Consider the following 23,848-nt stretch of genomic DNA (forward strand, 5'->3'; position numbering starts at 1 on the left):
GTGAGATAGCTAGTTAGTTAGTTATTTAAAGAATACAGGTGATGAAATGACAGTGGTGATATGATACCATAATCATTTGAAGCCTGTTTGGTCATCGCATGTCTAACTGGGCAGCAGATGTGTGTGGTTTTTTTTTTCCTTTTTCTGGTCATAACATATCCACATATATTCTATTCAAACTATTTGACACTTTTAACTGTCCGGCCAAACACCGCACAGTGTTTGTCCAGTGTCAACAGATAGATACTCTGCATATGTTCACCAAATCCACCCAGCTCAAAAATGACACTGATAACAGTAATGAAATTGAATCCAATTTGGACAAAAGTCATCATAAATACCACAAAATCCGCACAAAATTTTGAACACACCTTAGAACACTCCTTGGATAATGATTTAGATCAGGTGGTATTTCTTGGACATCATGCCAAACTTAGAGAGAAAGCAGACATTGATGTAGACGGTGCAGATATTTTATTTGGTGGGGAATGTAAGAAACCTTGAAAGATCGGAGGTGCTGTTATAACTTCATGTAGAAATGGTTCTTTGGAACTGTAGTTATATTTGCTTCAAGTAATCTTGACACAATTCGGTTGCGTTGTGATGAGTTCTATCGAGATGCAGAGCTGTTGTTTATCTCTGAATATTTGTGTGCGTGTGTGTCTTAAATGCAGTACTGAGTATTTTGCCCATCTTTCAATTTCAGTCATAACCTCTGATGATTTTTGCATTGTGGTCAATTTCGACATTTTTTTTTTTTTTTAGAAAATCCTATCTAATATGCCGGATAAAGACCTTTCAGGGTAATTTGTGATGCCCGTGTATGCAGCCCTCACACCTTTTCAGTACCAAAGTGGTCTTGTCTTACTATTTTGTACTTTGGTAGATCCAGTGAGTGAACGCTGATGTAGCATGGAGCTCTCCAAGGTGCTGAAATAGCCCGAGTTCCTTCCAGTCTTGCGTAAGGGCTGATCCTTGTTGTCATTTTACAAAACACTATCTTTAAAAGCAGAGATTGTTTCATTTGTTTTCTAGCGGTTGAATCAAAAAATAGCCGTTTTAAACATTGAAAGGGAAGCGAATGTATGTCAGTGAATGGCAAGGGAATCTTTAGAACACTGCTCATGTGAGAAGTTTACATTTATTCAGGAACTAATACACATGCGCTGCAAGTTTTAGAAGCACTTTACACCAGTTCATCTTTGCTGAATCTTATCCGCGACATTCCGTTGAGTTTCAGACTGTTCTTTCACTCACGTATCACTAGATGTCGCTGGAGACCATGCAAAAAAAATGTCTTGCGTCAGTGTGGGCAAACCCCTCAGAAAACGTCACGACTCGGTCGTTCTTTGTGGAAATCGCGTCTGTTCGAGCTACGGCGAGGAACCGAAGCGAGGATGCATTCATAGGAAGGATCGTTGTGGTTTTTCTCGGATGTAAAATCAACCTGAAAGAATTTGGAGTATATGAGAGAGCAGCGATGGCTTCTTGGGAACACCGGGATAATATTTTCGTCGTGTTTTTCGCTCTGCTTTGTCTCCGCGACTGGACCGAGGCTCAGATCTCCTACTCCGCTTCAGAGGAGGTGGACAAAGGGACGGCGGTGGGAAATCTCGCCAAGGATTTAAATCTCAGCATCCAGCAAGTCAAATCTACCGGTCTTCAGATTCACTCCGGGTATAAAAAACAATATGTTGACATAGATCGGGAAACGGGGCTGCTGATAGTGACGGAGAGAATAGATCGGGAGGAGATTTGCCTTCACGCTGCGAAGTGCTCTTTAAACATGGAAGCCGTGCTGACTGATCCTCGGAGCCTCCATCGTATTGAGGTTGTGATCAATGATATTAATGATAATGATCCAGCATTTCCGGAAAAACTCACTGAAATAGATATTCCCGAATCTTCCTACGTTGGTGAGAGACATCCTTTGCCGAGAGCTCAGGACGCGGATGTTGGTTTAAACGGTATAAAGACGTACAAACTAACCCCGAATGAGTATTTTGTGTTGGATGTACAGAGCACTGGTGATCACAGTGTATCTCCTGAACTGGTGCTACAAAAAGCGCTGGATCGAGAAAAGCAGGCGGTTGTTGAACTCACACTGACTGCGTTAGACGGAGGGAAACCTCCCAGATCGGGTTCTATGCAGATCAGAGTTAATGTGCTGGATGCAAACGATAATCCCCCCATATTCAGCAAATCACTGTACAAAGTTCAAGTGGAAGAAAATGTGGTTAATGGCACAGTGTTGTTGACATTATCAGCTACTGATTTAGATGAGGGCGTTAATGCCAAGATTATTTTCTTGTTTAAAGAGGAGGTGGGTTTTAACCACAATACTAAGTTTGATTTGAATGAAAATACTGGTGAAATTTCTGTCAAGGGGAATATTGATTATGAAGAAATCCCTGCCTATGAGTTTCGTGTTCAAGCGAGAGATAAAGGAAGTCCTCCTCGTATTGCATATTGCAAGGTATTAGTGGAAGTGATGGACGTCAATGACAATGCTCCGGAGATCTTGGTGACGTCACTCATGAGTCCAGTGAAGGAGGATGCAGAAATAGGCGCCGCCGTTGCCATGGTGACGATCACTGATAAAGACGCAGGAAAGAACGGCCTGACGAACTGTAAGATTGCTGGATCGGTCCCGTTTAAGCTAAAATCTAACTATAAAAACTACTACTCGTTGCTTGTTGACGGTCCTCTTGACAGAGAGTCTGTCTCCCTGTACAATGTGTCTATTATAGCCACGGATGAAGGAACACCGTCTCAGTCGAGCACAAGCGTCGTTACGGTTCATATTTCTGACGTCAATGATAATCCGCCCGTGTTTACGGAAAATCCAATTAATATTTATGTCAAAGAAAATAGTCCGAGTAACACTGTGATGCATGTGCTGACTACAATGGATTCTGATTTAAATGAGAACGCAAAATCATCCTACCAGTTGATCAGCACTTCTGGCAAAAACAGAGACGTCGCCTCCATGGTCACTGTGAATTCACAGACGGGAGAAATAGTCAGTTTGCAGTCGTTTAACTACGAGGAGTTGAAAGCATTTCAGTTCAAAGTTCAGGCCACAGACTCTGGTGTTCCTCCGCTCAACAGCAACGTAACGGTCAACATTTATATCCTGGATGAAAACGACAACAGTCCCAACATCCTGGCGCCCTATTCTGAGCACGGCTCGGTTAACAGTGAGAACATCCCCTACTCTGCTGAGGCGGGATACTTTGTGGCAAAGATCAGGGCTGTAGACGCAGACTCTGGATACAACGCGCTGCTCTCCTATCACCTGTCGGAGCCCAAAGGAAACAACCTGTTCCGCATCGGAAGCAGCTCCGGGGAGATCAGGACTAAGAGGAGACTGAGCGACAACGACCTGAAAACCCACCCCTTGGTGGTGTCGGTGTCCGATAACGGAGAACCCTCCCTTTCGGCCACTGTGTCTATTGACGTGGTGGTGGTGGAAAGTCCACCTGACATCCAGACTCAGTTCAGACATGTGACCATCAAGGAGGAGACCTTCTCCGATTTGAACTTGTACCTGCTGATTGCCATCGTGTCGGTGTCGGCCATCTTCCTGCTGAGCCTGATCGTTTTGATAGCGGTCAGGTGTCACAGGACGGACGATGGTTTCGGCAGGTACGGCGCCCCCATGATCACCACCCACCCTGACGGGAGCTGGTCTTACTCTAAGGCTACTCAGCAGTACGACGTGTGTTTCAGCTCAGACACACTGAAGAGTGACATGGTGGTTTTTCCCGGGCCGTTTCCGCCCGCGGATGCGGAGCTGATCAGTATTAACGGAGGAGACACTTTTACCAGGACTCAGACTTTACCCAGTAAAGACAAGGTAAGGTTTGTTTGATTTATCTGAACAAAACTAGAAAGTTACCATTCGGAATGCTGAATAAGTGATTTTATATTTATTTCTAACTGTATGGCAGTTAAAAGTTGTGCTTTAAACCAGATAAACGAGTACCGGTAGTTTGCATTATCCATTTGATCACATTTTATAGCCATAGAGAACACAAAGACTCAAAATCCCACAATTCCACTCACCGCTGTGGATTGGTGCTCCAATGCTATCTGTTAGGAAGAAAAAAAAAACACACACACACACACACAAAGAAGGAAGGCCAATCAACCAACATTAAACTTCTTCTTCAGACTGTAGGAATATATTTCGATTTTTCAAGTGTCCGACTTAGAAGATTGCAATGCCAAGTTTATGACAGACCACCCTCACAGAATGTTGTGGCCTCAAATAATGTGAACAAGTTAGTCTTTTTCAGCATGTTTGCTCAGTGAGGCCACATTAGTATAGATATGAATTTGATAAAAGCGGGTAGTAACAAGAAAAAGTTATTTTGTTTTCATGTAAGTTTTTAGTTAGACATCTGGACATGTGTAAATATGTGTAAATATGTCCACACAGAGTCGATTTGAGCAGAGTCTTCCTCAAATCGCCTCCTGTCTTTTGTCTTTTTGCCAACAAATACAAACAATTTTAATGATGATTTGGTATTTATCATATTTCATTCAAATTAATCCCAAATAGTAACGTGATCAATGGGAATAGAATTTGTAATTGTTGGACAGCCCTAAGTATTTTTTTAGTAGGTTAATGAAAAGTTAAAGGCAATTGGACGATTGATGAAATTCACCGTCTTTATAAAGCCCTTTTGGTTGTCAAATGTTGACTTTTACTCTATTGAAACTATTTGACACAACTCAGTGTCAAACAAAGCATCACATACTGTGCTGGTCCAATGTCAACACATAGGTACACTGCCCATGCCCACCAACCCCGCCCAGCTCCACAAATCAAATTTATAATAACCAATAAAACTGAACCCCTCTTGGCCAAAGACTTCACGTGTTGCAGTTTGCTCAAAATCTTGAACACACTTTAGATCACTTCTTTGAACTCCTTGTGTGATGAAGTAGATCAAGTGGTGTGTCTTGAATAGCATGCCAAACTTGATGTAACCACGGTAAATAATGCAGATACTGTATTAGGTAGGGATGAAACAATCCCTTAAAGATGTGAGTTAATGATATCACATTGTGTTTAAATGGTTCTTTGGAATTGCATTTGTATGTGCTTTGAGTAAATGGACAGAATATAGATGTGTTATGATCAGTTCTATCGAGATGCAAAGCTGTTTATTTTCAATTGGGTGAATGTGTGTGTGCACGCATGTGCGGATGTTTGTTTTTGCATATGTGTGTGCGTTCGTGGGTTTGGCTGTGTCTTAAATGCATTACAGTGTCGTGGAAATTTTTTGGAGGCTACTTTAAGAACATTGGTGAATAACAAAGAATAGTCAGAATGGTCTTTGGATGTTTATTTTTGATTCCTCAAAAGATACAAGTCTTACACAGAACAAACTCGTCTGCAGGAGATTACAAAATACACAGGGCAGGACTGGGTTTGTATCCATTGAGAGGAGGTCAACGTGCTATCAGTTCGTAGATGTGCTGGTGTGATCACTTGGTTCTACTCACAAAATGAAGAGGCACACATTGTTTGGAAGACAGATGTTTGATGAAGTAATAGACATCTTATTCACCGAAGCTGAGTACATGCTACGATTTTGACTTATTGGTCCCCTCGTGTGAGTTTCACACACTTCTTCGTACTTTTCCACTGAGGACAATATATTTTCAACTGCATAGAGATGGGTTCAGATAATAAGCATATTTTCTTCAGAAGCATCGTTTCATCACAAACATCTTCCACAAAAAAGAGCATATAGGCAAAGTCTCACTGCAGGCAAGAAAGCTGATGAATATTTGCACTGAATTCAATTCAAACAATTCCAACTAAAACAAAGTGTTTTTTTTTCCTAATGTGCTGAACAAAGACCATTCAAAATCATATGTGCTGCCATGAATGCAGCCCTCATTCCCTTTCATGACCAAATTGGTCTTTTACGTTTGTTTTTTTTTTACTTCAACAAATCATGTGAGGATGTGCTGATGTGACTGGAGCTCTCCATGGTGCTGAAACTGCCCGTGTTCCATTCAGTCTCTAGGTATTTTCTTTGTTGTGATTTCTGGAAATAATAATGTGAAAGAGGATTCTTTTTCTTGTTTTCTAGCAGTTAAATCAAACAGTGACTATTTCAACATTGAACGCAAAGAGAAATTATGCTCGTGAATAGAACTTTCATATCAGAAGAGGGCTTTTTTCAGTCAGTAACATAAATGTGCTGCATATCTTCGTAACAGTACATGAGTACAAATGTGTTACACTTGATATTCGTCAACCCGTTTTGTTTCGGACTGTTCATACATTATCATATCACTAGATGTCGCTGGAGACCATGCAAAAAAAAATGTCTTGCGTCAGTGTGGGCAAACCCCTCAGAAAACGTCACGACTCGGTCGTTCTTTGTGGAAATCGCGTCTGTTCGAGCTACGGCGAGGAACCGAAGCGAGGATGCATTCATAGGAAGGATCGTTGTGTTTTTTTCTCGGATTTAAAATCAGCCTGGAAGTATCTGGGATATATGCGGGAGCAGCGATGGCTTCTTGGGAACACCGGGATAATATTTTCGTCGTGTTTTTCGCTCTGCTTTGTCTCCGCGACTGGACCGAGGCTCAGATCTCCTACTCCGTGTCAGAGGAGGTGGACAAAGGGACGGCGGTGGGAAATCTCGCCAAGGATTTAAATCTCAGCATCCAGCAAGTCAAATCTACCGGTCTTCAGATTCACTCCGGGTATAAAAAACAATATGTCAACATAGATCGGGAAACGGGGCTGCTGATAGTGACGGAGAGAATAGATCGGGAGGAGATTTGCCTTCACGCTGCGAAGTGCTCTTTAAACATGGAAGCCGTGCTGACTGATCCTCGGAGCCTCCATCGTATTGAGGTTGTGATCAATGATATTAATGATAATGCACCCGATTTTCTGGATGAGATAAACGAAATAGATATGATAGAGTCGACCTATGCTGGTGGTAGGCATCCTCTGCCGGTGGCTCAGGACACAGACGTGGGTTCAAACGGTATAAAGACGTACAAACTAACCCCGAATGAGTATTTTGTGCTGGATGTACAGAGCACTGGCGATCACAGCGTGTCTCCTGAACTGGTGCTGCAAAAAGCGCTGGATCGAGAAAAGCAGGCGGTTGTTGAACTCACACTGACTGCGTTAGACGGAGGGAAACCTCCCAGATCGGGTTCTATGCAGATCAGAGTTAATGTGCTGGATGCAAACGATAATCCCCCCATATTCAGTAAATCACTGTACAAGGTGCAAGTTGAAGAAAATGTTGTTAATGGCACAGTGTTGTTGACTGTATCAGCTACTGATTCAGATGAGGGCATTAATGCTGAACTTGTGTATTCATTTGTGGAAACACGACAATTGAATCCTGATGTAAAGTTTAATATAAATGACAATACTGGTGAAATTTCTGTAAAGGGTAATATTGATTATGAAGAAATCCCGGCGTATGAGTTTCGTGTTCAAGTTAGAGATAAAGGAACCCCAACTCGTATTGCATATTGCAAGGTGTTAGTGGAAGTGATGGACGTCAATGACAATGCTCCGGAGATCTTGGTGACGTCACTCATGAGTCCAGTGAAGGAGGATGCAGAACTAGGCGCCACCATTGCCATGGTGACGATCACTGATAAAGACGCAGGAAAGAACGGCCTGACGAACTGTAAGATTGCTGGATCTGTGCCGTTTAAATTGAAATCTAACTATAAAAACTACTACTCGTTGCTTGTTGACGGTCCTCTTGACAGAGAGTCTGTCTCCCTGTACAATGTGTCTATTATAGCCACGGATGAAGGAACACCGTCTCAGTCGAGCACAAGCGTTGTTACCGTTCATATTTCTGACGTCAATGATAATCCTCCCGTGTTTACGGAAAATCCAATTAATATTTATGTGAAAGAAAATAGTCAGAGTAACACCGTGATGCATGTGCTGACTACAATGGATTCTGATTTAAATGAAAACGCAAAATCATCCTACCAGTTGATCAGCACTTCTGGCAAAAACAGAGACGTCGCCTCCATGGTCACTGTGAATTCAGACACCGGAGAAATAGTCAGTTTGCAGTCGTTTAACTACGAGGAGTTGAAGGCGTTTCAGTTCAAAGTTCAGGCCACAGACTCTGGTGTTCCTCCGCTCAGCAGCAACGTGACGGTCAACGTTTATATCTTGGATGAAAACGACAACAGTCCCAACATCCTGGCGCCCTATTCTGAGCACGGCTCGGTTAACAGTGAGAACATCCCCTACTCTGCTGAGGCGGGATACTTTGTGGCAAAGATCAGGGCTGTAGACGCAGACTCTGGATACAACGCGCTGCTCTCCTATCACCTGTCCGAGCCCAAAGGAAACAACCTGTTCCGCATCGGAAGCAGCTCCGGGGAGATCAGGACTAAGAGGAGACTGAGCGACAACGACCTGAAAACCCACCCCTTGGTGGTGTCGGTGTCCGATAACGGAGAACCCTCCCTTTCCGCCACCGTGTCTATTGACGTGGTGGTGGTGGAAAGTCCACCTGACATCCAGACTCAGTTCAGACATGTGACCATCAAGGAGGAGACCTTCTCCGATTTGAACTTGTACCTGCTGATCACCATCGTGTCGGTGTCGGCCATCTTCCTGCTGAGCCTGATCGTTTTGATAGCGGTCAGGTGTCACAGGACGGACGATGGTTTCGGCAGGTACGGCGCCCCCATGATCACCACCCACCCTGACGGGAGCTGGTCTTACTCTAAGGCTACTCAGCAGTACGACGTGTGTTTCAGCTCAGACACACTGAAGAGTGACATGGTGGTTTTCCCCGGGCCGTTTCCGCCCGCAGATGCGGAGCTGATCAGTATTAACGGAGGAGACACTTTTACCAGGACTCAGACTTTACCCAGTAAAGACAAGGTAAGGTGTGTTTGTTACATCTGAACAAAACTAGGAAGTTGTTGCAAGGAATGCTGAAGTCAGTGGTTTTGTATCTTTTTTTTACATGTTGTGCTGTCAAAGATTTGCAGTTTTTCCGAGACAACACGTAATTTGCATTATTCATTTGATTACATTTTATAGCTTTAAACGAGTGCGCAGCACACAATCACTCAAAGTCCCACAATTCCACTCACCACTGCGGATTGGGGCAAGACAGCTATCTGTTGGCAAAACAGGCTCAGTCAGGTTGGACGACTTTGAACAGCATAAATACCCTCTCAATTAAAAGTCTATGTCCAAAAAAAAGCAACAAATAAAGAAAAATCGTCACAAAAAAACAAAAACACAAGAAGGACACCTGACCAACATTAAGGAGTTTGCACTCTGCAGGACTTTGTTTTGTTTTTGCCAGTAGCCTACTGAGGTAACTTCATTGCTCAGATTATAACAACCTAAAGGTATAAGAGGGATACATCATTATTGAGCCGTATTTGATTCAATAAATGGATAAAATAGACAAAATTCTGATTGGTTGTTGTTTTTTGAAATCTAGCTGTAACATCTCTTTCTTTTTTTAAATATTTTAAGTATGTAAATATCTTTATATCAATATCTGTCATGAGTCTTTTTTCCCCCACAAAATAAAATTACTTTTATTATGACTTGACAATTATCATGATTCATCTAAATTAATCCACATCACCTCATGATCAATCTGAATAGAAATTGTTTAAAAGCCCTAAATACTTGTTTTAGTTTTTTGTTTAATTGATAGAAATGAGGACATGACTATGGTGGTAAACTATAATCATTGAGCCCGTTTGGCTGTCATAGATTCACATCTTCTTTTCCGAAGCCATTTGACGCAGCTCAGTGTCAAGCACGACATCGCAGACTGTCGGTCCAATGTCAACACATAGATACCCTGTCTATGTTCACCAAGTCCAGTACCAGAATTAAAGATAAAATAGAAACTGATGTAACCACGAAAGATTTTGCAGATATTTTATTTGGTAGATTTGAGAGAGGCTACAATAGAACTGAGATATCAATATGACTTTGTGAGAAAATGGTTCTCTGGCATTGTAATCAAATTGGATTCTAGGAAATGGACAGATTTTTGGGGTGTTGTGATGACTTCCATCTTGATAAAACGCTGTTTGGCGTTTTTTTCTTACTTTGTATTTGTGCGTGTGTGTGTGTGTGTGTGTGTGTGTGTGTGCGTGTGTGTGTCTAAACTGCAGGATAGAGCATGATACCAAACGTTTAGTGTCAATCAAGGCTCCTGTTTTTTTTCCAATGAATTCCATGAAATAACTTCTGATTTCTTTTCAAGTTATTTTCCCGCCTAAAATGCTGGAACAAAGACAATTCAGTATCTTATTTGACACACATGAATGCAGCCACTCCTCCTTTCTGGACCTTAAAAGTTCTTCTATTCCCTTTATGTACTTTACTAGTTCCTGTGAGGGGATGTGCTGATGTGACTGGAGCTCTCCATGGTGCTGAAACTGCCCGCGTCCCATTCAGTCTTTAGGTCTTTTCATCGTTGTCATTTTGCAAAAGGATATTGTTAAAGCGGAGTATTTTTCTTGTTTTCTGGCAATTACATTAAGCAATGACTATTTCAACTATGAAGAGGAAGCAAAAGTATGCTTGTGAATAGCAATTTTGATATAAAAAGTGGTCTTTTGTTCAGCATTTGATATAAATGTGGGAAAAATCTTGGTAACAGTACACTAGTACAAATGTGTTACACCTGATATTCGTCAACCCGTTTAGTTTCGGACTGTTCATACATTATCATATCACTAGATGTCGCTGGAGACCATGCAAAAAAAAATGTCTTGCGTCAGTGTGGGCAAAACCCTCGGAAAACGTCACGACTCGGTCGTTCTTTGTGGAAATCGCGTCTGTTCGAGCTACGGCGAGGAACCGAAGCGAGGATGCATTCATAGGAAGGATCGTTGTGTTTTTTCTCGGATGTAAAATTAACCTGAAAGAATCTGGGATATATGCGGGAGCAGCGATGGCTTCTTGGGAACACCGGGATAATATTTTCGTCGTGTTTTTCGCTCTGCTTTGTCTCCGCGACTGGACCGAGGCTCAGATCTCCTACTCCGTGTCAGAGGAGGTGGACAAAGGGACGGCGGTGGGAAATCTCGCCAAGGATTTAAATCTCAGCATCCAGCAAGTCAAATCCACCGGTCTTCAAATTCACTCCGGGTATAAAAAACAATATGTCGACATAGATCGGGAAACGGGGCTGCTGATAGTGACGGAGAGAATAGATCGGGAGGAGATTTGCCTTCACGCTGCGAGGTGCTCTTTAAACATGGAAGCCGTGCTGACTGATCCTCGGAGCCTCCATCGTGTTGAGGTTGTGATCAATGATATTAATGATAATGATCCAGCATTTTCGGAAAAACTCACTGAAATAGATATTCCCGAATCTTCCTACGTTGGTGAGAGACATCTCTTGCCGAGAGCTCATGACGCGGATGTGGGTTTGAACGGTATAAAGACGTACAAACTAACCCCGAATGAGTATTTTGTGCTGGATGTCCAGAGCTCAGGCGATCACAGCGTGTCTCCTGAACTGGTGCTACAAAAAGCGCTGGATCGAGAAAAGCAGGCGGTTGTTGAACTCACACTGACTGCGTTAGACGGAGGGAAACCTCCCAGATCGGGTTCTATGCAGATCAGAGTTAATGTACTGGATGTGAATGATAATTCTCCCGTATTCAGCAAATCACTGTACAAGGTTCAAGTAGAGGAAAATGCGGTTAATGGCACAGTGTTGTTGACATTATCAGCTACTGATTTAGACGAGGGCGTTAATGGGGAACTTATTTTCTCGTTCAAAGACAAGATTGATTTTGACCGCAATGCTAAGTTTGATTTAAATGAAGTTACTGGCGAAATCATTGTCAAGGGGAATATTGATTATGAAGAAATATCTGCTTATGAGTTTCGTGTTCAAGTGAGAGATAGAGGAACACCACCTCGTATTGCATATTGCAAGGTGTTAGTGGAAGTGATGGACGTCAATGACAATGCTCCAGAGATCTCAGTGACGTCACTCATGAGTCCAGTGAAGGAGGATGCAGAACTAGGCGCCGTCGTTGCCATGGTGACGATCACTGATAAAGACGCAGGAAAGAACGGCCTGACGAACTGTAAGATTGCTGGATCGGTGCCGTTTAAGTTAAAATCTAACTATAAAAACTACTACTCGTTGCTTGTTGACGGTCCTCTTGACAGAGAGTCTGTCTCCCTGTACAATGTGTCTATTATAGCCACGGATGAAGGAACACCGTCTCAGTCGAGCACAAGCGTCGTTACGGTTCATATTTCTGACGTCAATGATAATCCGCCCGTGTTTACGGAAAATCCAATTAATATTTATGTCAAAGAAAATAGTCCGAGTAACACCGTGATGCATGTGCTGACTACAATGGATTCTGATTTGAATGAAAATGCCAAATCAACCTACCAGTTGGTCAGCACTCCTGCCAAAAACAGAGACGTCGCCTCCATGGTCACTGTGAATTCAGACACCGGAGAAATAGTCAGTTTGCAGTCGTTTAACTACGAGGAGTTGAAGGCGTTTCAGTTCAAAGTTCAGGCCACAGACTCTGGTGTTCCTCCGCTCAGCAGCAACGTGACGGTCAACGTTTATATCCTGGATGAGAACGACAACAGTCCCAACATCCTGGCGCCCTATTCTGAGCACGGCTCGGTTAACAGTGAGAACATCCCCTACTCTGCTGAGGCGGGATACTTTGTGGCAAAGATCAGGGCTGTAGACGCAGACTCTGGATACAACGCGCTGCTCTCCTATCACCTGTCCGAGCCCAAAGGAAACAACCTGTTCCGCATCGGAAGCAGCTCCGGGGAGATCAGGACTAAGAGGAGACTGAGCGACAACGACCTGAAAACCCACCCCTTGGTGGTGTCGGTGTCCGATAACGGAGAACCCTCCCTTTCGGCCACCGTGTCTATTGACGTGGTGGTGGTGGAAAGTCCACCTGACATCCAGACTCAGTTCAGACATGTGACCATCAAGGAGGAGACTTTCTCCGATTTGAACTTGTACCTACTGATCGCCATCGTGTCGGTGTCGGGGATCTTCCTGCTGAGCCTGATCGTTTTGATAGCGGTCAGGTGTCACAGGACGGACGATGGTTTCGGCAGGTACGGCGCCCCCATGATCACCACCCACCCTGACGGGAGCTGGTCTTACTCTAAGGCTACTCAGCAGTACGACGTGTGTTTCAGCTCAGACACACTGAAGAGTGACATGGTGGTTTTTCCTGGGCCGTTTCCGCCCGCAGATGCGGAGCTGATCAGTATTAACGGAGGAGACACTTTTACCAGGACTCAGACTTTACCCAGTAAAGACAAGGTAAGGTGTGTTTGTTACATCTGAACAAAGCTAGGAAATTGTTGCAAGGAATGCCGAAGTCAGTGGTTTTGTATCTTTTTTTTATATGTTGCACTGTCAAAGATTTGCAGTTTTTCCTAGAAAACACATAATTTGCATTATTCATTTGATTACATTTTATAGCTTTAAACGAGTGTGTAGCACACAATCACTCAAAGTCCCACAATTCCACTCACCACTGCGGATTGGGGCAAGACAGCTATCTGTTGGCAAAACAGGCTCAGTCAGGTTGGACGACTTTGAACAGCATAAATACCCTCTCAATTAAAAGTCTATGTCCAAAAAAAAGCAACAAATAAAGAAAAATCGTCACAAAAAAACAAAAACACAAGAAGGACACCTGACCAACATTAAGGAGTTTGCACTCTTCATTGACTTTGTTTTGTTTTTGCCAGTAGCCTACTGAGGTAACTTCATTGCTCAGATTATAACAACCTAAAGGTATAAGAGGGATACATCATTATTGAGCCGTATTTGATTCAATAAATGGATAAAATAGCCAAAATTCTGATTGGTTGTTGTTTTTTGAAATCTAGCTGTAACATCTCTTTCTTTTTTTAAATATTTTAAGTTTGTAAATATCTTTATATCACTATCTGTCATGAGTCTTTTTTCCCCCACAAAATAAAATTATTTTTATTATGATTTGACATTTATCATGATTCATCTAAATTAATCCACATCACCTCATGATCAATCTGAATAGCAATTGTTTAAAAGCCCTAAATACTTGTTTTAGTTTTTTGTTTAATTGATAGAAATGAGGACATGACTATGGTGGTAAACTATAATCATTGAGCCCGTTTGGCTGTCATAGATTCACATCTTCTTTTCCGAAGCCATTTGACGCAGCTCAGTGTCAAGCACGACATCGCAGACTGTCGGTCCAATGTCAACACATAGATACCCTGCCTATGTTCACCAAGTCCAGTACCAGAATTAAAGATAAAATAGAAACTGATGTAACCACGAAAGATTTTGCAGATATTTTATTTGGTAGATTTGAGAGAGGCTACAATAGAACTGAGATATCAATATGACTTTGTGAGAAAATGGTTCTCTGGCATTGAATTCAAATTGGATTCTAGGAAATGGACAGATTTTTGGGGTGTTGTGATGACTTCCATCTTGATAAAACGCTGTTGGGCGTTTTTTTCTTACTTTGTATTTGTGTGTGTGTGTGTGTGTGTGTGTGTGTGTGTGCGTGTGCGTGTGTGTGTCTAAACTGCAGGACAGAGCATGATACCAAACTTTTAGTGTCGATCAAGGCTCCTGTTTTTTTTCCAATGAATTCCATGAAATAACTTCTGATTTCTTTTCAAGTTATTTTCCCGCCTAAAATGCTGGAACAAAGACAATTCAGTATCTTATTTGACACACATGAATGCAGCCACTCCTCCTTTCTGGACCTTAAAAGTTCTTCTATTCCCTTTATGTACTTTACTAGTTCCTGTGAGGGGATGTGCTGATGTGACTGGAGCTCTCCATGGTGCTGAAACTGCCCGCGTCCCATTCAGTCTTTAGGTCTTTTCATCGTTGTCATTTTGCAAAATGATATTGTTAAAGCGGAGTATTTTTCTTGTTTTCTGGCAATTACATTAAGCAATGACTATTTCAACTATGAAGGGGAAGCAAAAGTATGCTTGTGAATAGCAATTTTGATATAAGAAGTGGTCTTTTGTTCAGCATTTGATATAAATGTGGGAAAAATCTTGGTAACAGTACACTAGTACAAATGTGTTACACCTGATATTCGTCAACCCGTTTAGTTTCGGACTGTTCATACATTATCATATCACTAGATGTCGCTGGAGACCATGCAAAAAAAAATGTCTTGCGTCAGTGTGGGCAAACCCCTCAGAAAACGTCACGACTCGGTCGTTCTTTGTGGAAATCGCGTCTGTTCGAGCTACGGCGAGGAACCGAAGCGAGGATGCATTCATAGGAAGGATCGTTGTGGTTTTTTTCTCGGATGTAAAATCAGCCTGGAAGTATCTGGGATATATGCGGGAGCAGCGATGGCTTCTTGGGAACACCGGGATAATATTTTCGTCGTGTTTTTCGCTCTGCTTTGTCTCCGCGACTGGACCGAGGCTCAGATCTCCTACTCCGTGTCAGAGGAGGTGGACAAAGGGACGGCGGTGGGAAATCTCGCCAAGGATTTAAATCTCAGCATCCAGCAAGTCAAATCTACCGGTCTTCAGATTCACTCCGGGTATAAAAAACAATATGTTGACATAGATCGGGAAACGGGGCTGCTGATAGTGACGGAGAGAATAGATCGGGAGGAGATTTGCCTTCACGCTGCGAAGTGCTCTTTAAACATGGAAGCCGTGCTGACTGATCCTCGGAGCCTCCATCGTATTGAGGTTGTGATCAATGATATTAATGATAATGCACCGAAATTCATGGAAAAAATGAAAGAAATAGAAATCTTTGAATCTTCCTATACTGGTGAGAGGCTTCCCCTTCCGGTGGCCCATGACGAAGATGTGGGTTCAAACGGTATAAAGACGTACAAACTAAGCCCGAATGAGTATTTTGTGCTGGATGTACAGAGCTCAGGCGATGACAGTGACTTTCCTGAACTGGTGCTCCAAAAAGCGCTGGATCGAGAAAAGCAGGCGGTTGTTGAACTCACACTGACTGCGTTAGACGGAGGGAAACCTCCCAGATCGGGTTCTATGCAGATCAGAGTTAATGTGCTGGATGCAAACGACAATTCTCCTGTATTCAGTAAATCACTGTACAAGGTGCAAGTAGAGGAAAATGCGGTTAATGGCACAGTGTTGTTGACATTATCAGCTACTGATTCCGATGAGGGCGTTAATGCTGAACTTATTTACTCATTTGTTGAAACGGGACGCTTAAACCCTGAAGTGAAGTTTCATTTAAATGAAATTACTGGGGAAATTTCTGTCAAGGGGAATATTGATTATGAAGAAATCCCGGCGTATGAGTTTCGTGTTCAAGCGAGAGATAAAGGAAGTCCCCCACGTTTTTCACATTGCAAGGTGTTAGTGGAGGTGATGGACGTCAATGACAATGCTCCAGAGATCTTGGTGACGTCACTCATGAGTCCAGTGAAGGAGGATGCAGAAATAGGCGCTGCTGTTGCCATGGTGACAATCACTGATAAAGACGCAGGAAAGAACGGCCTGACGAGCTGTAAGATTGCTGGATCGGTGCCATTTAAATTGAAATCTAACTATAAAAACTACTACTCGTTGCTTGTTGACGGTCCTCTTGACAGAGAGTCTGTCTCCCTGTACAATGTGTCTATTATAGCCACGGATGAAGGAACACCGTCTCAGTCGAGCACAAGCGTCGTTACCATACATATTTCTGATGTCAATGATAATCCTCCCGTGTTTCCGGAAAATCCAATTAATATTTATGTGAAAGAAAATAGTCCGAGTAACACTGTGATGCATGTGCTGACTACAATGGATTCTGATTTAAACGAAAATGCCAAATCAAACTACCAGTTGATCAGCACTTCTGCCAAGAACAGAGACGTCGCCTCCATGGTCACTGTGAATTCAGACACCGGAGAAATTGTCAGTTTGCAGTCGTTTAACTACGAGGAGTTGAAGGCGTTTCAGTTCAAAGTTCAGGCCACAGACTCTGGTGTTCCTCCGCTCAGCAGCAACGTGACGGTCAATGTTTATATCTTGGATGAGAACGACAACAGTCCCAACATCCTGGCGCCCTATTCTGAGCACGGCTCGGTTAACAGTGAGAACATCCCCTACTCTGCTGAGGCGGGATACTTTGTGGCAAAGATCAGGGCTGTAGACGCAGACTCTGGATACAACGCGCTGCTCTCCTATCACCTGTCGGAGCCCAAAGGAAACAACCTGTTCCGCATCGGAAGCAGCTCCGGGGAGATCAGGACTAAGAGGAGACTGAGCGACAACGACCTGAAAACCCACCCCTTGGTGGTGTCGGTGTCCGATAACGGAGAACCCTCCCTTTCGGCCACCGTGTCTATTGACGTGGTGGTGGTGGAAAGTCCACCTGACATCCAGACTCAGTTCAGACATGTGACCATCAAGGAGGAGACTTTCTCCGATTTGAATTTGTACCTGCTGATCGCCATCGTGTCGGTGTCGGGGATCTTCCTGCTGAGCCTGATCGTTTTGATAGCGGTCAGGTGTCACAGGACGGACGATGGTTTCGGCAGGTACGGCGCCCCCATGATCACCACCCACCCTGACGGGAGCTGGTCTTACTCTAAGGCTACTCAGCAGTACGACGTGTGTTTCAGCTCAGACACACTGAAGAGTGACATGGTGGTTTTCCCCGGGCCGTTTCCGCCCGCGGATGCGGAGCTGATCAGTATTAACGGAGGAGACACTTTTACCAGGACTCAGACTTTACCCAGTAAAGACAAGGTAAGGTGTGTTTGTTACATCTGAACAAAGCTAGGAAATTGTTGCAAGGAATGCTGAAGTCAGTGGTTTTGTATCTTTTTTTTATATGTTGCACTGTCAAAGATTTTCAGTTTTTCCTAGAAAACACATAATTTGCATTATTCATTTGATTACATTTTATAGCTTTAAACGAGTGCGTAGCACACAATCACTCAAAGTCCCACAATTCCACTCACCACTGCGGATTGGGGCAAGACAGCTATCTGTTGGCAAAACAGGCTCAGTCAGGTTGGACGACTTTGAACAGCATAAATGCCCTCTCAATTAAAAGTCTATGTCCAAAAAAAAGCAACAAATAAAGAAAAATCGTCACAAAAAAAACAAAAACACAAGAAGTACACCTGACCAACATTAAGGAGTTTGCACTCTTCATTGACTTTGTTTTGTTTTTGCAAGTAGCCTACTGAGGTAACTTCATTGCTCAGATTATAACAACCTAAAGGTATAAGAGGGATACATCATTATTGAGCCGTATTTGATTCAATAAATGGATAAAATAGCCAAAATTCTGATTGGTTGTTGTTTTTTGAAATCTAGCTGTAACATCTCTTTCTTTTTTTAAATATTTTAAGTTTGTAAATATCTTTATATCACTATCTGTCATGAGTCTTTTTTCCCCCACAAAATAAAATTACTTTATTATGATTTGACATTTATCATGATTCATCTAAATTAATCCACATCACCTCATGATCAATCTGAATAGCAATTGTTTAAAAGCCCTAAATACTTGTTTTAGTTTTTTGTTTAATTGATAGAAATGAGGACATGACTATGGTGGTAAACTATAATCATTGAGCCCGTTTGGCTGTCATAGATTCACATCTTCTTTTCCGAAGCCATTTGACGCAGCTCAGTGTCAAGCACGACATCGCAGACTGTCGGTCCAATGTCAACACATAGATACCCTGCCTATGTTCACCAAGTCCAGTACCAGAATTAAAGATAAAATAGAAACTGATGTAACCACGAAAGATTTTGCAGATATTTTATTTGGTAGATTTGAGAGAGGCTACAATAGAACTGAGATATCAATATGACTTTGTGAGAAAATGGTTCTCTGGCATTGTAATCAAATTGGATTCTAGGAAATGGACAGATTTTTGGGGTGTTGTGATGACTTCCATCTTGACAAAACGCTGTTGGGCGTTTTTTTCTTACTTTGTATTTGTGCGTGTGTGTGTGTGTGTGTGTGTGTGTGTGTGTGTGTGTGTGCGTGTGTGTGTCTAAACTGCAGGACAGGGCATGATGCCAAACTTTTAGTGTCGATCAAGGCTCCTGTTTTTTTTCCAATGAATTCCATGAAATAACTTCTGATTTCTTTTCAAGTTATTTTCCCGCCTAAAATGCTGGAACAAAGACAATTCAGTATCTTATTTGACACACATGAATGCAGCCACTCCTCCTTTCTGGACCTTAAAAGTTCTTCTATTCCCTTTATGTACTTTACTGGTTCCTGTGAGGGGATGTGCTGATGTGACTGGAGCTCTCCATGGTGCTGAAACTGCCCGCGTCCCATTCAGTCTTTAGGTCTTTTCATCGTTGTCATTTTGCAAAATGATATTACTAAAGCGGAGTATTTTTCTTGTTTTCTGGCAATTACATTAAGCAATGACTATTTCAACTATGAAGAGGAAGCAAAAGTATGCTTGTGAATAGCAATTTTGATATAAGAAGTGGTCCTTTTGTTCAGCATTTGATATTAATGTGGGAAAAATCTTGGTAAAAGTACACTACTACAAATGTGTTACACCTGATATTCGTCAACCCGTTTTGTTTCGGACTGTTCATACATTATCATATCACTAGATGTCGCTGGAGACCATGCAAAAAAAAGTGTCTTGCGTCAGTGTGGGCAAACCCCTCAGAAAACGTCACGACTCGGTCGTTCTTTGTGGAAATCGCGTCTGTTCGAGCTACGGCGAGGAACCGAAGCGAGGATGCATTCTTAGGAAGGATCGTTGTGGTTTTTTTCTCGGATGTAAAATCAGCCTGGAAGTATCTGGGATATATGCGGGAGCAGCGATGGCTTCTTGGGAACACCGGGATAATATTTTCGTCGTGTTTTTCGCTCTGCTTTGTCTCCGCGACTGGACCGAGGCTCAGATCTCCTACTCCGTGTCAGAGGAGGTGGACAAAGGGACGGCGGTGGGAAATCTCGCCAAGGATTTAAATCTCAGCATCCAGCAAGTCAAATCTACCGGTCTTCAGATTCACTCCGGGTATAAAAAACAATATGTTGACATAGATCGGGAAACGGGGCTGCTGATAGTGACGGAGAGAATAGATCGGGAGGAGATTTGCCTTCACGCTCCGAAGTGCTCTTTAAACATGGAAGCCGTGCTGACTGATCCTCGGAGCCTCCATCGTATTGAGGTTGTGATCAATGATATTAATGATAATGCACCTGAGTTTGTGGAAAAAATGAGAGAAATCGATATGATTGAGTCGTCCTATACCGGCGAGAGGCTTCCGCTACCAGTGGCCCATGACGAAGATGTGGGTTCAAACGGCATAAAGACGTACAAACTAACCCCGAATGAGTATTTTGTGCTGGATGTACAGAGCTCAGGGGATGACAACGTGTCTCCTGAACTGGTGCTACAAAAAGCGCTGGATCGAGAAAAGCAGGCGGTTGTTGAACTCACACTGACTGCGTTAGACGGAGGGAAACCTCCCAGATCGGGTTCTATGCAGATCAGAGTTAATGTATTGGATGCAAACGATAATTCTCCTGTGTTCAGTAAATCACTGTACAAGGTGCAAGTAGAGGAAAATGTTGTTAATGGCACAGTGTTGTTGACATTATCAGCTACTGATTTAGACGAGGGCGTTAATGCTGAACTTATTTACTCATTTGTTGAAATGGGACGCTTGAACCCTGAAGTGAAGTTTAATTTAAATGAAATTACTGGGGAAATCTCTGTCAAGGGGAATATTGATTATGAAGAAATCCCGGCCTATGAGTTTCGTGTTCAAGCGAGAGATAAAGGCCCCTTTCCTCGTTTTTCACATTGCAAGGTGTTAGTGGAAGTAATGGACGTCAATGACAATGCGCCAGAGATCTTGGTGACATCGCTCATGAGTCCAGTGAAGGAGGATGCAGAAATAGGTGCCGCCGTTGCCATGGTGACAATCACTGATAAAGACGCAGGAAAGAACGGCCTGACGAACTGTAAGATTGCTGGATCGGTGCCGTTTAAGTTAAAATCTAACTATAAAAACTACTACTCGTTGCTTGTTGACGGTCCTCTTGACAGAGAGTCTGTCTCCCTGTACAATGTGTCTATTATAGCCACGGATGAAGGAACACCGTCTCAGTCGAGCACAAGCGTCGTTACGGTTCATATTTCTGATGTTAATGATAATCCACCCGTGTTTACAGAAAATCCAATTAATATTTATGTGAAAGAAAATAGTCCGAGTAACACTGTGATGCATGTGCTGACTACAATGGATTCTGATTTAAACGAAAATGCCAAATCAAACTACCAGTTGATCAGCACTTCTGCCAAGAACAGAGACGTCGCCTCCATGGTCACTGTGAATTCAGACACCGGAGAAATTGTCAGTTTGCAGTCGTTTAACTACGAGGAGTTGAAGGCGTTTCAGTTCAAAGTTCAGGCCACAGACTCTGGTGTTCCTCCGCTCAGCAGCAACGTGACGGTCAACGTTTATATCCTGGATGAGAACGACAACAGTCCCAACATCCTGGCGCCCTATTCTGAGCACGGCTCGGTTAACAGTGAGAACATCCCCTACTCTGCTGAGGCGGGATACTTTGTGGCAAAGATCAGGGCTGTAGACGCAGACTCTGGATACAACGCGCTGCTCTCCTATCACCTGTCCGAGCCCAAAGGAAACAACCTGTTCCGCATCGGAAGCAGCTCCGGGGAGATCAGGACTAAGAGGAGACTGAGCGACAACGACCTGAAAACCCACCCCTTGGTGGTGTCGGTGTCCGATAACGGAGAACCCTCCCTTTCGGCCACCGTGTCTATTGACGTGGTGGTGGTGGAAAGTCCACCTGACATCCAGACTCAGTTCAGACATGTGACCATCAAGGAGGAGACTTTCTCCGATTTGAACTTGTACCTGCTGATCGCCATCGCGTCGGTGTCGGCCATCTTCCTGCTGAGCCTGATCGTTTTGATAGCGGTCAGGTGTCACAGGACAGACGATGGTTTCGGCAGGTATGGCGCCCCCATGATCACCACCCACCCTGACGGGAGCTGGTCTTACTCTAAGGCTACTCAGCAGTACGACGTGTGTTTCAGCTCAGACACACTGAAGAGTGACATGGTGGTTTTCCCCGGGCCGTTTCCGCCCGCGGATGCGGAGCTGATCAGTATTAACGGAGGAGACACTTTTACCAGGACTCAGACTTTACCCAGTAAAGACAAGGTAAGCCCATCACTTTTAGCTCTTACTCCATGATAGTCATGGATCACATGGAGTTGCACCATGGTGAAAGTCCTATACACAGCAACAGATATGTCTTCCATAACTAAAACATGGTTTCGTAAAGGAATGAAGTTGATGGGCCATACAGGAAGTTGGGGGGTGCAGGACATGTATGCTTTCTCTGAGACAGTGGTGAGCTTTGCTGTAGTTGAGACAGAAAAGTTCAAGGTGGAGGTTGAACGATATAAGGAACCAACTCTTTACCCAGTGCTTTACCCAATACCCAGGACTTTATTCAGTAAAGTCAAGGTATGTCATTCACTGTCATTGTTGTTGTAATTATTATTCTTTATTTTTTTCAATCTTTATCATTACTATCTTATTAATGCCACTGTTGTAACAAGTATGGACTTGTGCCTTTACCAGGTTTACTCATGATTTCTGCCCCTTCTTAAACTGGTTGTTGAGTTAATTCTGTTTTGATCTTTTTAAAAAACAAACCTCTGACATGTTTGAACATTCTGGTACATAATTATTCCAAAAGTGAACTTGTAGTTTTGCAAGGGAAGGCACAGATGGGAACATCTCATGGAAATAGTCAGTATTTTGCATCAGCGGCGCTGTCCCTGGTGCTGAAACATGGCCTTCCGGTGTCATTGTATTATTTGTGGAACGTGGCGGTTTGCTTTTGTTAATGTTGTGTTTGGGCTGCTTCTTCTTTGGAGAGATTTCTTAGACATTCTTGAACTACAATACCCACGCTTCCACGGCTTCCCTACTTCCGTGTTACTAATCGCGTGTTTATGAACTGTCCAATAAGCAGTAGCGGAACTCACATAGACGTAACTCGGCTTGAAAATCGCAAAGGAAGATTCACAAACTATTTTTTTTTCTTTTTCTAACCCTACTGTACATTTCGTAATTCGAAAATATGTAAATAATCGTGTACTGTATAGAATTTACAAGTTAAGTTTCAGCCAAATTTGCAAGAACACATTGATTCACTTGTTAAATCTTACAATTGTACATTTCCCCTCCAAAACAAAGTATTCCTGGGTTCTGCTTATAAGACGACAACATTTTCATGTGGCCAAAAGTGACCTGCAGCCTTTTTGATTTTATCAGATATTGAAGTTGTTTGAATACAGAAGTTCATTTAGGCTTTAATTTTTCAAAATGTGAATTTGGTTTATGACACATTATGTGACATCAGTGGGGGGGGGGGGGGGGGGGGGGGGGTTCACATTTAGGTCTTTATTAGCACAAATGGAAATAGTTATACATGTAATTCCAGATGAGATTTGAAGTAGATGATTGGATTATTTTTCTTTTTAGGGGGAATATACATCACATATAGCTGAATAACTTTCCATCGTCGATCGTGACAATAGGCGTCTTCCTGCAATGAACTGGTAATATTTTGCCACGTGATGTCGCTCGAGACCGCGCGTCGGATTTCTTCCTGTGACGTGAAAAACTCCTCCCCACTCGAGAAACTAAAAGCGTATTGGCCGTCGGTGTAAGGAGTCACTGTGGCAAGAGGGGGGGGGTTGCAGGCTGCTAGTCGTTTTTTTTTTCAATATGGAGAATATGCTTTTTATGAATTATTAGCAGCATTTATCA

The 23,848-nt window shown here is 42.9% G+C and overlaps 3 protein-coding genes and 2 pseudogenes across 14 annotated transcripts in view; all 5 read left to right on the top strand.

Annotated features, from left to right (window-relative positions):
• LOC147227582 (protocadherin alpha-C2-like) overlaps positions 1-23,848 on the top strand; it is a 188,947-nt gene that overhangs the window by 132,324 nt on the left and 32,775 nt on the right. Inside the window, exon 1 of one of the 10 annotated variants that reach the window (XM_086157807.1) lies at positions 19,711-22,225. The exons of the other annotated variants lie outside the window; for them this stretch is intronic. Within the exon in view, the coding sequence (XP_086013933.1) occupies positions 19,847-22,225 (2,379 nt within the window). The 5' untranslated portion in view covers positions 19,711-19,846. Of the gene's footprint in view, positions 1-19,710; positions 22,226-23,848 lie in introns of those variants that run through there. 10 annotated transcript variants of the gene reach the window in all.
• On the top strand, positions 447-4,862 carry LOC147227599 (protocadherin alpha-3-like). Its single transcript, XM_086157867.1, has one exon. The coding sequence runs from the start codon at positions 1,268-1,270 to the stop codon at positions 3,872-3,874; it is 2,607 nt and encodes an 868-aa protein (XP_086013993.1). The 5' UTR covers positions 447-1,267; the 3' UTR covers positions 3,875-4,862.
• On the top strand, positions 5,114-8,945 carry LOC147227600 (protocadherin alpha-10 pseudogene; annotated as a pseudogene). The gene has a single exon (XR_015107003.1). The product of XR_015107003.1 is annotated as a protocadherin alpha-10 pseudogene (transcript).
• Positions 10,125-13,370, top strand: LOC147227601 (protocadherin alpha-3-like). The gene has a single exon (XM_086158789.1). It carries the CDS (start codon positions 10,968-10,970, stop codon positions 13,368-13,370), a length of 2,403 nt encoding a protein of 800 aa, XP_086014915.1. The 5' UTR covers positions 10,125-10,967.
• Positions 15,279-17,806, top strand: LOC147227602 (protocadherin alpha-3 pseudogene; annotated as a pseudogene). Its single transcript, XR_015107051.1, has one exon. The product of XR_015107051.1 is annotated as a protocadherin alpha-3 pseudogene (transcript).

This window comes from Fistularia commersonii, chromosome 13 (genome assembly GCF_037954325.1).
Source record: "Fistularia commersonii isolate RoL2024-O1a breed Wild chromosome 13, RoL_Fcom_v1.0, whole genome shotgun sequence".
Taxonomy (NCBI): Eukaryota; Metazoa; Chordata; class Actinopteri; order Syngnathiformes; family Fistulariidae; genus Fistularia; species Fistularia commersonii.

What these genes read in the sequence shown, in the direction of transcription:
- LOC147227599 (XM_086157867.1), top strand. Translation starts at nt 1,268, where the DNA reads ATGTCGCTGGAGACCATGCAAAAAAAATGTCTTGCGTCAGTGTGGGCA.
- LOC147227601 (XM_086158789.1), top strand. Translation starts at nt 10,968, where the DNA reads ATGGCTTCTTGGGAACACCGGGATAATATTTTCGTCGTGTTTTTCGCT.